Genomic DNA, 13,511 nt, shown 5'->3' on the forward strand with positions numbered 1-13,511 from the left:
CAAAGAACAGTGAATTGGGTGATTGTGTACTGTGCAATGAAATCACAAATCAGACGAGAATATCCACAACTTGTGGATAAATAAACTACTAAAATATAGTCCGTTCTTCCACAGAAAGATCCGGTTCTGAAGAGAACCGACTGAAAGAGTCGACTCACAGACAACGGTCACATCAGTGGTGTCAGCGGTGGGCTGCTGTAATACAGACCTAAATCTTAACTGCACATTACATTTAAATATAAGGTTTTTTTTTTATGTTGTATCGTGTATGTCCATATGTCTTTTATTACTTATTTTAATCTTTAGTTGACATTTTAAATTTAAACTTTGATTTTACCTCGACGGCTGCCCTGTTTGAAAGCATGCTGGGAAATGTAGTTTTCAGAGCAAATCTGAGGCTAATATTTACGATGTTATAATCGAGAAGATACGTATAGATGCATATGTAATAATATATTTACATTGTGTTTAACTTTGGACTGGTATTAAAATGGGTGTTTTACTTAAGAGGGTGTTCAAACTAATTTAACAGGCGCAAACATTTACCAGTTATTAGTATTATTTTCACTACATTTCCCGTGGCCTTACCCAACATGTTTCTCTTCCTGGGTTTGCTTACCAGCCAGGTGGGAGTGTAAGAGCTGGATCTAATACTGCAACAGCGAACTGTTTAGTTGTATTAATCATTTATAGATGGGAATGGTAAAGAAATACGCTGTGTGTTTTAAAATACACACATACGGGTGATCGGGAGTATTATTGATTACAGTGAAGAACTGGTGTATTAGATATCTGTCAGGTTGTAGAGATTAGTTAGTGATTATTAGTGTGTATAATTAAGTGTTTCCAGTTGAAGGTGATTATGGATAAACGCTGCTATGGATGTGCTTCAAAGTTCACTCTCTTCAGAAAAGAGGTCTGTTTGTTTTATTTTATAAACAAAGAGGCATACAGTTGTATATTACCTTTATTAAATTCCAAGTGAATGATATTAGTGTGAAAGTATAGGCACTGATAAAATTATTAAAATAAATCGGAATGATTAAGTTAATAAGTTGTTGTCAGACTGTAGTTTCTAAAGGATTTGGGATTGTGATGTCTCATTATGACTGGCTGCAGTGTGCCCAGCATCACTCTGTACCAGGGTACACCCATACCCCAATTTGGGAAGAAGGGTTTTAAGAGAACTTAAACAAATGTTACTAGGTTAAACCAAACACAATTACTTATCTTATAAAGACAAATCTGGAAAAGTTGGGATATTTTGTAGAAGTCAATGTTTAATTGTCAATTGTCAAATGTTTTCAATGTTTTTACTGACTAAGTTAATTGTATTTTGTCAGTGAAATCAAGGTTCTTGTTTTTATTCCATTTTACACAATGTCCCAACTTTTCTGGAATTTGGGTTTGTATGTCATAAGCATTAAATATAAGGCCACAATGATTTTATTATATTCATTCAGTAATTGAAACAAACCTGTTTGCAAGTGTCAAAAACGCAGGATTGAAAAACCTGGCAATTAATCTCAAATAAACACAAATAGGCGATTATGTAACAATTATGAATGTAGTTCCACTTTTTCTATTTCTATTCAATTTGAAACAGTCATAATGTTTATGTGATAAAATTGTATTAAATATTGGTATATATTCTTTGACATTCCTGATAATAAAATGAGTAAATCTAAATTCACTTTATTGCTGGAATTTGTTTTCCGCTACTCCTGTATTTAAGGGTCACCTCAGCAGATCTGGTCCACGTACCTGGTTCATGTGCCATAACTTGGCACAGTTTTTATGCCGGATAACCCTCCTGAAACAATCCTTCTATTTGTATCCAGTTTTGGCACAGGTGACAAATGTACCTCCCAGTGGCTAGGCTGTTTCGGCCACCCCCTGGACATTAGCCAATCATGTCTGTGCAGATGCCATATTGGCTGATAGCACTGCTGAAATGTAAAACTTTGATCTCAGGGGTACTGGGCTAGTGTACTTTATTAATGTGTCACTACTTTAATGCTTTAAAATATTTTATAGTGTATTTCAAGCACAATTTATTAATTTGTCTCTTTTACCACTGTCTTAAATATACAGAGTTTAGTAGTTCATCAAAGTGTAGTAATGTTTTATCCAGTGTAATCATAATGTAATTGACATTAATTGTTAAACGATTGCAGATGGGCTGCAAAAACTGTGGACGCTCCTTTTGTTCGGGATGTCTCACCTTCAGTGCATTGGTGCCACGCTATGGTAACACTCAACAGAAGGTCTGCAAGCAGTGTAATGAAAGTCTCACAGGGTGTGCATGGTTTTTTTGCTATACACCAATATATACAATCTTTGCTCAGTTGATAAATTGTACAATGAACTTGCCTTTCTGTTCACACAGTGGCAAAAAACAGAATGATGCTGCAAGATGGTCTCCACCTCAAAACTACAAAAAGTAAGATTTGAGTTTTTTTTTTATATCCTTTTTGAATCAGGGCTAGGTTGTATGGCAAAAATATTCCAATGAATTTACACAATAGGGTGGCATTGTGCTGTACCAGGTAGTGTAGGTGTAGCATGGTTCAAAACTAGTTTCCATACCATCTGAGAAAGACATAGAGACTCGTCTTGCTGCTTTGAAAGCTCCTGTAAAGCCAGTGACTTCAGTGCGAGGGATGGAGGATTGTATGGCTGCTTTGAAAGGGTGGCATGGTGCTGTAGCAGGGAGTGTAGGTACAGGATGGTTCAAAGCTAGTTTCCAGTCACTGTTGGTAAGCAGTTTTGCATGTCCTCCTTGTGCTCACTTGGGTTCCTTCTAGGTACACCAGGTAAGTACCAGTAGCATGCTGGACTGACTGCTCTTAATTCTCCCTGGGTGTGTATTGGGGAGTGATGTGTGAATGAATGTTGCCATGTGTCATGTTTTTATTTTGAGGGATAGACTGGTTTGGGTATGGACACTCACGTGACTAATACATTAAATAATTAGTCACGTGAGTGTCCATACTATGACTCCAAAATGACATTCAGCAACGGGGCTGAGTGTTAAAGTGTGACCTGTACAGCTTCTTTTTTGTTTTGTTTTGTTTTGTTTTGTTTGTTTTTTTAATGGTGAAGTGACGGACATGCTTTTCCACTAACTTACCAGCAGATGTCGCCAAACATAATATTTCACATGTCCCCATCAGCCATAACATTAAAACCACCTACTTGTTGCTACACTCGCTCATTTTATCAGCTCCACTTTCCATATAAAAGCACTTTGTAGTTCTACAATTACTGACTGTAGTCCATCTGTTTATTTGCATGCTTTGTTAGCCCCCTTTCATGCTGTTCTTCAATGGTCAGGACCACTACAGAGCAGGTATTATTTGGGTGGTGGATCATTCTCAGCACTGCAGTGACTCTGACGTGATGGTGGTGTGTTAGTGTGTGTTCTGCTGGTATGAGTGGATAAGACACAGCATCTCACTGTCCCTGCTGGACTGATAATAGTCCATCAACCAAAAATATATCCAGCCAACAGTGCCCTGTGGGCAGCGACCTGTGACCAATAATAAAGGTCTAGAAGATAACCAACTCAAACAGCAGCAATAGATGAGCGATCGTCTCTGACTTTACATCTACAAGGTGGACCAACTAGGTAGGAGTGTCTAATAGAGTGGACAGTGAGTGGACACGGTATTTAAAAATTCCAGCAGCACTGCTGTGTCTGATCCACTCATACCAGCACAACACACACTAACACACCACCACCATGTCAGTGTGAAACATGGTGAAAGCAGGCTAAAAAGGTATGTAGAGAAACAGATGGACTACAGTCAGTAATTGTAGAACTACAAAGTGCTCCTATATGGTAAGTGGAGCTGATAAAATGGACAGTGAGTGTAGAAACAAGGAGGTGGTTTTAATGTTATGGCTGATCAGTGTATGTAAATAGTGACATCTACAGGTAAACGATGGAATTGAGCCAAGCTTGTTGTACCACAGTGATATGTAAAACATTATATTAACATCATGTTTTATTGTGTCATAAATTAAGATTTTATTAACTTGTTTTTCAGACGTGTTGCTGCTCTTGAAGCCAAACAGCTACAAAAGCAGCCTCTACAAAATGCATGTAAAACAACTAACACACCAGCTCCTATATCAACCAAAGGTTTGAGTAAGAAGGACCTGGCTATAGCACAAAGACTGCAAAAGCTTAAAGAGGAAACTAAACCAAGTAAGAATTTTGCATATTTATTCATGTAATTTGAGCATGCTCTTCCACAGATGTTCATGCATCTCTGTCTCCCTTATCATAATATAAAGAATCCATACCATCTGAGAAAGACATAGAGACTCGTCTTGCTGCTTTGAAAGCCTCTGTAAAGCCGGTACCTTCAGCGCAGGAGATGGAGGATCGTTTGGCTGCTTTGAAAGGAATGGCACCTCCTTCCCAAGCTCCTCCTCCGGTAAGTAAAGCCCCTGTCACGATGGGTGTTTGGATGTGAAGTTCTGCTTGTGAAACAACATTTTTAAAAGGGTTTAAAATTTCACATCTGCAGCTTTTGTAAAGTATGTGGTTAGACCACCTAAGACAGTGAAGGTCACAGAAATTTTGGCCTTGCCTTTGGTCAATCGTTTAATAGTATTGTGGACATTAATTCATCACCACCACCACCACCATCCTAGGCAAAAGCCAGGAAACACCCTGGACAGGTCGCCAGTCCATCACAGGGCAGATACACACACACACACCTAGGCAGACTTAAGTATTGCAAATAACATGACTGCATGTCTTGGACTGTGGGAGGAAACCGAAGCACCCAGAGAATACCCTTGCAGACTCGGGTAGAACATGTAGAATCCACACAGAAAGGACCTGGACCCAGGACCTTCTTGCTGTGAGGCAACAGGGCTACCCACCGACCACTGTGTCGTCCTATTGTAGACTTTAGATGGTTAAATGCCTAAATTCCATGCTATCATGCCTGGAGGAACATGGTTCTTAAACTAATTTTTTAAAATGTGGCGAACCTTAAACCATTCTTACTCACAAAACAACTTAACCCTTCTTTTTTGCTCATTTTACATAACTCGTTTACCTGTAAAAAACAAAACAAAAAAAAAACAAGGTTTTTTTTTTTTTTATCATTCCACACAACTTCACAGTCTTAAATTGGCCCTGTTTTAGCTTATAGGAATGTTTTGCAAGCATTTAGTTGGTGATAAGCATATATTTACACAAAAAATGTATAAAATTAATAAGATTGAACATCTTTTGATGTCATCTAAACATGCTTTTTGTTTTTATTTGCATTTCACCTACTGTACGAACTTTTTGGGAATTGGGTTTGTATGTTATGTGGATTTTAAACATGTTTCTGCTTTATGCAGGTTCACCAGGCGCCTGATAGAAGGACCCAAACAGAACAGACCAATGACTTGATCACACAGATGACGGACGAAGTTGCCATTGACAGACAACAAGATTCTGATGGTATTTATTTCACTATTTTATTTTGTTGTGCAGCAGTTATCCAAATTAGTTTAATTCAGCCTTTCTTTGCATTATTACTCTGTTATAACTATGAATCAATAATTATATTACATATTTTAGAATCAGTCAGGGTATGCATTAGCATTGTTTCAGTAATGAAAATTTTCTTAATATCCAATGTAGGTGACAATTTGGGGGATCAACAAACACCTCTAAATAATCTCAACAAGCAAGGGACAGTGGATGAGAACCTAGATGATTACCAGCTGTCCCTCAAGCAGATGGAGGAGGAGAAGAGTCGATTGCTAGCTAAAGCCATGGAGGAACTAAAACAAGATGAGCACAATCAAGAGCAGCTTCTTCAGATGGCCAAGAGAATGGCTGTGCTGCAGGGACGAGATCCTGACAAAGGTAACTAGATGCTAGGTCTTAGATAAATGACTTACTGAAATGTAAACAAAAACACTGTTACTGCTCTCAGATTTATTCAAAGCTGATTAATCTATAATACATAGGTCAGTATGAAGCTAATACAGCACCTGTACACAAAACTCATTCATCTCCGAGGGGGATAAGTGAAATATTTTTCTTGAATGTTTTGCACAAGTATAAATGCTGTTTACGTGTTTACGTTACAACAGAAATAGTAGCCTTCTATCTTCATCCATGTATACATAAAGAAGTGTCATAAAAAGGTGGAAAGTTCACATGAAGTGCAGTTCATTACATATTCCCAAAACCATGTGTAAGTCATCCTCAGCCAGGTTGTTTAAAGCTGTTGCCAGGTCTCTGTTTTTCCTTTCAATTAAGTTTCCTTTCAGTAACTGTGGGTATGATATATATTTTTTTATTTGCTTCTAGTGTTTTGCTGGCACACTGGAGGAAGTTTTAAGTGGGGTGAAGCTGCCCACTTAAAAAAATTGTGTGGCAACGCAATTGAAATAGTGTGCACACAAACACACACACACTCACACACACACACACATGCCGTGTGGACTGCGCACGCGTCTGAGGGAGGGTGAGGCAGACACGACCAGAGTTTCCAGCAGTGGAAGGCGAATTGACATTTGAATACAGACTGTTTACTGTGCACTAAGTCTGACAACATAGCCAGCAAGCTGGAAGGCTATGTATCAATCTACACAGAAAATTCTATACAGTGTGCGTGAAATAGTAGCCTCATCATTGATCGAGATCTAATTTAACTCGTCATATATATGGGATAGTATTTGGAACAGAACAGCTTCTCTCTGCCCTGTTTGCAATCTTATATAGTAATGCTTCATATACATTTCATTTGCCGTATGTTTTTTTTGCTGTGTAATCACTCAAGTATTAGGGCAGGCTGCAGCCCAGGCAGCTCGTGCTGCCTATTTGCATACAGCAGATTAATTATATTTTTTCATCTATATATATTCGTCTGTATATTTTAATTTCAATCGTCTCTAATATGTTGTGTATTTTAGTTACTATGGCAGATTTTCAGCAGCCTGACAGTGATGATGAGACCGAGGAGGAAGCAATTGCCAGGATTTTGAAAAGGGTGTGTACTTATACATAATAAGCAATACAAGTAACGTAAAGTTCTGTTTCAGATATTTGATGTCAATTCATTATGTATTATTGATGTTGTTAATACCCAGCTTAAATACTTTATTTAGATAATTGTTGCCCACAGTTTTTATTTATTTAAAATACATAATTTAGTTTTTCTTTCAGTGCTAGCAATACTGTTTTGTCTTACAGTTGTCGGAAGAAGCCGTTTTAGATGAAGCCAGTGGTTATAACATCCCTCCGGAGCACAGTGGTCCAGAAAATAGAGACAACTCTAAACCCAAACTTAATAAGAAGCAGGTAATAAACCTCCCACATGCACCCTGATCTACACACTTCATTTGTTTCAACACAAAGCAAACTAGGGCATCTGCACTCTAGTTCTTATTCTTATTATGTTTACTTGTTATGTAAACCTGGCTGTGTGACGTAAACTTGATGGCATTTTGTTCTTATTTACATGCAAGTTTTCTTCAGGCATTCAAGTTTCCTCTCACCCATAAAATATGTCAGTAGGGGTGTCCAGGTGGCGCAGTGGAATATTCCACTAGCACACCAGCGCTGCGATTCTGAACACCCTGGTTTGACTCTCTGCTCTGCTACCGGTTGACTGGGCACCATCTAGCAGCAGACAAAATTGGCCACTGAGTCTGTTGGGTGGGAAAAGACCAGACTAAGTGGGTGAGGTCTTCAAACGTTGTGCAAGGACCCTGGTTAGCAAACCAAGTCACCTAAGCAGAAGTGTATGAGCCTTATGTGTGAATCTACCGAGGCACAGACAAAAAAGATGGGGTTGAAGGACTGCATATGCGTTGGAAGGGGCGTGGGGCAGGCAAATATACCCTTCTCGAATTCTATCGGGATCCCAAGCAGCGGAAGATTAATTGGCTACGCTAAAATCGGGAGAAAAAGGGAGAAAATAAATAAATAAAATTTTCAAAAATGTCAGTAATTTGGCATCAGACCTACCATGAACCTAATCAGGATCCTAAACCATGATTGTGTAGTTACTAAAAATAATTAAATAAAATGCCAGGGCTTAGCAGAAGATAACTGGCCAGTGATGTTATTGTTTCAGGGTTAATTTGAGGAGGAACTTAACTCACTGTTTAAACTTTATAGGTACATTTTTACATTGTACATTTTGCCTCAGTAAAGGTGCTTTGGATAGAACGTTTGGTTTAGTAATGAGAAGTTGAACAAATGCAGCAGAACATGTTAAACCTTACAATCATAGCATTTTTTGCAATACAATTTTTTAATGATGCAAAATGCAGCAAATTAACACTGATGAGATGCAGAGACTGTCTGATAAAAAAAAATGCCCCTGTCAGTCTTAATAATTACATGGCAGGTGGGCATGATTCTGTAGCCCCTGCTTATGTTTTGACAGATGGGCCTATTACAGATAGTGTTCAATTCACATTTATGCCACAAGGAGGCACTACAACCTGATTACTGCTTGTGTATTTGTCTGTTTTACGGCAAACGTTAAAGAAAGGAGCACATAGTGGCATGTAATTTTCTTTTAATTTATCTTTTCATTTTTCTAATGGCTTCATCCTAATGGGGATTATGGTGTGTCCAGCACCCTCTGGAAACAACGCCAGGCAGGAGGAACACACCCTGGACAGGGTGCCCTGTCATAAACTGTCACATAGGAGCATTTTGCATGTTTTCGAACATGTCAGGAAGAAACCTATAAAGGGAAAAACATGCAAAACTCCCGTACCGTAATAGTATTAATTATTCTCTGTATGATCTGAATAAAGAATAAATGTATGTTTTTTATCATTTTAATCTCAGATCTCATTTAAGCCATCTAAACCCAACACTCCAGCTGCTTATAGTGATAACGATGATGAAGATAATGAAGAGCTGCCCTGGTGCTGCATCTGTAATCAGGATGCCACCATTCGCTGCCACACGTGTGACCGGGACCTGTACTGCAACCGTTGTTTTAGGTAGGGACTCTTGCATTTTTTTAGTGACCTATTTATGACCTCTCAAATCTATTTTTTAATAGAATTTGTAGCATAAGCACATATTTTGTAAGTTTTTAAACATAAAACATTATTTAGACTATATATATATACACTGATCAGCCATAACATTAAACCACCTCCTTGTTTCTACACTCACTGTCCATTTTATCAGCTCCACTTACCATATAGAAGCACTTTATAGTTCTACAATTACTGACTGTAGTCCATCTGTTTCTCTACATGCTTTGTTAGCCCCTTTTCATGCTGTTCTTCAATGGTCAGGACCAACACAGGACCACCACAGAGTAGGTATTATTTAGGTGGTGGATCATTCTCAGCACTGCAGGGACACTGGCATGGTGGTGGTGTGTTAGTGTGAGTTGTGCAGGTATGAGTGGATCAGACAGCAGCGCTGAGGAATAATGCTGATGGGGGTGTGGCCCTCCGTACACAGTGCCCGTTTGTGTATGAACTCGACTCGTGCAGGTGAAAAATGCAGTCTGTACTGACTGTACGTGCCAGAGAAAGGATGTCAGTTGAGAGGCCCTCAGTCAGTGGTGAAGGGTTGAATCAGTATAGAGGACGCACACAGGGTAATTGGACACGACTAGACTAGGGAAGAAAATTGGGGGAAAATTATGTATATTTATAAAAAATAAAAATAAAAAGATTCTGGTTCAGAGTCCAATGCTAAAATACTGCTCTTGTCTACCCAGGACTAATGCAACCTAGTTTACTGGCAGATGGCTAGCTAACCTGTTTTTTTTAGCTAAACTAATTAAGGAACTGTGTCAAAACACATCACAGGTTTGGTAGTGTACTCATTTGACAGTCTATCAAGTGAATTGGTCTGTATTTATCTACATGTATATGATGAACCTCTTCTTTTGATCAGTGTTATTGTGTTTGTTTTAATTCCAAAGGGAAGGACATGATGAGTATGATCGGAAAGAACATCGGACATCCAGTTACACTGCACCCAAGAAAGCCAAGAAGACGACATGACCCTAAAGTTAAATTCTGTGGATAATTGTAGTACTGTGTCTGTAAAGCAAACTCATTTCACAGTCGGTGCAGTTTCTCATTGACAAAGAAAGGAAATGTGGGTTTCTCATTCACTCAAATATCTAAACATGGTGACTGAAATTCTTCTAGGAATTTTATACAGCACCAGCAACTGGGATGAATGAATATAATTGTTAACATGTTGTGTAGTTGAGTGATGTGTTAACACTAAATTGGGTGAATAAATAACTCTTTAATAAACATAGTAAAACAGCCTTTGCATTTCCTTGGCCAAAGTTTATTTTGTAGAGGCCATTCGACTCCTTCGACTCCTCAAAGAAAGCCTGTCAAATGTAAGACAAATTTGCAAGTGAATTTCCACAATATAAATGTTTACAGATATGAAGTTTAATTTAATTTAATGGTTAAAACAGCTTATATAATATCAGCAAGATTCACCTGTCAATAAAATTGAAATTTTAATGTATTACCCACAACTTAAAAAAAAATAAAACCATTTAAAACCTTCTATTATATAGTTGGAAATCAATTGTGGTTTAAAATCAATCACTTCCTCCATATTAGTGATAGAAATGAAAGGAGTGATGGTTTATTGTTTTAAACAGACTTCCTTGTTTCTGTCTCAGACAGCACGTTTGAGACGTGATGTAATTTGTGTCACACACTGAAAAATTTGTAGAATTGTATGAAGCCCTTGTATGGCACAGACTCACCACAATGCCCAGACCTGCATGCAAGTGAAATAAAGTGGTAATACGTTTCAATTAGTGAACTAAAAGGCTTGGAGACATCTTCATTTACCTATGATAGTTCTGTGCTTTACTATACACCATAATACATTTCCTTCTTTTTATATAAAATGCATCTACCAGAAACAACAATAACACATATTTTTCTATTATTTTCTTCTTTATTTCAAGTGTTGTATTTTGTAGGTGTAAATGCACGAAAGAAAGAATACTTTACTCACTGTCCCCTCTGTCTGATACACAGTGAAATCTACTGGCAGGAGTAATTATATAACACAACAAATAGTAATGGATTGTTTATTTTCTCAGCACTATGCTTTCTCTGCACATTCTTTGGGGACATTTTAATATAGAATTTTACAAAATATAAAGAAAACACCGAAAAAACACCATCCACTGTTCGAATGTTCACTCACTGTATATATATATATAGAGAGAGAGAGAGAGACACTCGGAGTCAACTTGTTCGTGACGTCACGTGTTTCGCGAATTTCGGTTTGTAATCCAAGCGTCTACTGTATTTAAATAACCGCTAACATCCAATAAAAGTGAAACTATTGTCACCCAATTTACTGAGCAAGTTAATTAGAACATTTCATTCAGTGTCTATACTTGACCACTAGAAGATCACTGCACATGACACAGAAAGGTAAAATGCAAAGACATTATATTCCCAGTAAAAGTAAACCAGTAATTACTAGGACTCTTAACAGGGACACCCATCAAGGTGCAATATTGTACATCTTAGATGCATAACTACATTGTAATGTGATGTATCAGCATGTTGCCTCTGTTGTACTTGCTTAAATGAAAGAAAGAGGCTTTGAAAGTGAGCTGCCATGCTGGAATACTCGGTGAGATGCTCATCATAGAAAGAATGAATGTAAGGGGGGTAGATGGGTGCATTAGCAGGCATTACTGACTGACTCTTGGGACAAACAGTCACTTGAATGACCATCATGGAGAAGCAGAATGAACGAAAGTGGAAGAGATGAGTGGAGCGGAAGTGCCTCAGCTTTAGCAAGTGCTTTGGAATTACAGGGCTTGACCATACAAAGTAATCCAGAAGTGATCCATTAAGGTATAATTGTCAACTGTATTCAGGGAGATACTCATTAACTGATGAAATAGGATGAGGTTTTTAAACTTTCTGGCTGTGTCTACCTTGCAAACAGCACCTTTAATAAGTTCAAGCACTATATATTTTAAAAAATTATTAAACGTTACATTATAAATGCTAAACATACTCATAAATGGTTATAGAAAAATGCATCTTATATGGTTTCAATTGTACACAATACACAGTTGCATTCCCAAGGTAGAAGTGCATACCCTTAAGGCCACCACCCAGAGACAAGTAAAGGTGCAGTTTAGTACTCTTTTCTAAAAGTGCATGAATTTGTTGTGTTTTATAAATTGAATTTTAAACAAGGAGCTTCCACTCATGTCAAATTTTATGACTGCTTAGTTCTAATACTTCTAATAGTTCTAAAGGATCACTGATGGTTCCAATGAAAAACGGTGTAAATGAATAATCCAACAGTTTAATTACAATGTCTATCGATACATGATCGCAAAGAATTTAGGCCTTTCACCATTCACAAAAATGAAGAAATCTCTGAAAAAGGCAAGGCTGTTAAAACTTTAAAAATGCCTTTGTAATGAATAAAAGCACATGAGCTCTGTTGATGCATCTACAAATGCAGATTAAGACTGAAAAGTGGCGTATCGAATCTCAGCTCTACCATCCGGCTGGGCTGAGCGGCCACATGAACAACGATTGGCCTGTTGTTCATATAGGGGTGAGGTAGTAGTAAGCCGGATAGCGTCATCTTGTGCCTGATGCGGCTGCGACCTCTGCTGGCTGATTGATGGCGCCTGCACAGGGGCGGGGAAGGAGTGCGTTGATCAGGGTGTGTCTCTCCGTACACAGGGCTGATCCGCATTAGAACTCGCCTAGTGCAGGTGAAAAGATGCTCACGGCTGTGGCCCACGTGTCGGAGGGGGCCTGGGTGAGCTTCGTTCTCCTCAAATCAGAGCGGGGATTGGCATTAGTGGAGAGGCAATTGGACGCAGAAATTGCATAAACAAAATACAAAAAAAAAGACTGAAAAGTGGAAGCCTTAGATCAACAATATCCAGATTCACCTCAGACTTCACTGGCCTCAAGCTCATATTAGATGTTGTGAAAAATAGCATTCAGATAAACACTTAGCTCAAAAGCCAGCATCTGTCATGATACGGGGGGTGTTGGTGTCAGTTATATGGGCAGTGTACACATCTTTGAACAAATCATTAATGGGGTGCATATTCTATTTAGACCTGATGAATTTAGACTGAAGAAACCACTAAAGTACACAAAACTCAATGTAATGACTTGTGCTTTGTGACATGGCACATTCTCATGCTCCACATAACCATTATGCAAATGATATATTGTGGTCATTCACCAGTGTGAAGCCTACAGACTGTTTTGCATTAAAAACCTTAGTAAATTTGCAGTTTCTGACATACTCAAACCAGTCTGTTTGGCACTAATAATCACGCCACAGATAACATCAGTCACATCAGTTTTTTTTTTCATTGTAAGGTTTGATGTGAAGATTAAATAAAGCTCCTAAAGACTGAAGTGTATGTGTTTTGGGAGACCGGTATCAACACGCCTTTACATCTGTCTAATATGATTAAGAAACAGACATGTAGACAAGACGTCTTTAGACAACC

The 13,511-nt window shown here is 38.2% G+C and overlaps 1 protein-coding gene across 2 annotated transcripts; it reads left to right on the forward strand.

Moving 5' to 3' along the window:
* Positions 1-180: 180 nt before the first annotated feature.
* Positions 181-10,290, forward strand: zfyve19 (zinc finger, FYVE domain containing 19). Of its 2 annotated transcripts, none has more exons than XM_063007814.1 (12): positions 181-243; positions 851-916; positions 2,178-2,299; positions 2,390-2,443; positions 4,053-4,213; positions 4,303-4,445; positions 5,371-5,473; positions 5,657-5,884; positions 6,940-7,016; positions 7,220-7,327; positions 8,834-8,991; positions 9,936-10,290. In XM_063007814.1, exons 2-12 carry the CDS (start codon positions 863-865, stop codon positions 10,015-10,017), a joined length of 1,290 nt encoding a protein of 429 aa, XP_062863884.1. In that variant the 5' UTR covers positions 181-243; positions 851-862; the 3' UTR covers positions 10,018-10,290. The 2 variants fall into 2 exon arrangements, with proteins under 2 accessions (XP_062863884.1, XP_062863883.1); XM_063007813.1 differs by lacking the exon at positions 181-243 and adding an exon at positions 252-266.
* Positions 10,291-13,511: the final 3,221 nt, after the last annotated feature.

Source organism: Trichomycterus rosablanca, chromosome 13 (assembly GCF_030014385.1).
Source record: "Trichomycterus rosablanca isolate fTriRos1 chromosome 13, fTriRos1.hap1, whole genome shotgun sequence".
Classification (NCBI taxonomy): domain Eukaryota; kingdom Metazoa; phylum Chordata; class Actinopteri; order Siluriformes; family Trichomycteridae; genus Trichomycterus; species Trichomycterus rosablanca.

Bases quoted from the DNA above. Each gene is read 5' to 3' on its own strand.
- zfyve19 (XM_063007813.1), top strand. The intron at 2,300-2,389 runs GTGTGCATGGTT...CTGTTCACACAG, and splicing joins TGTAATGAAAGTCTCACAGG to TGGCAAAAAACAGAATGATG. The intron at 8,992-9,935 runs GTAGGGACTCTT...TTAATTCCAAAG, and splicing joins TACTGCAACCGTTGTTTTAG to GGAAGGACATGATGAGTATG.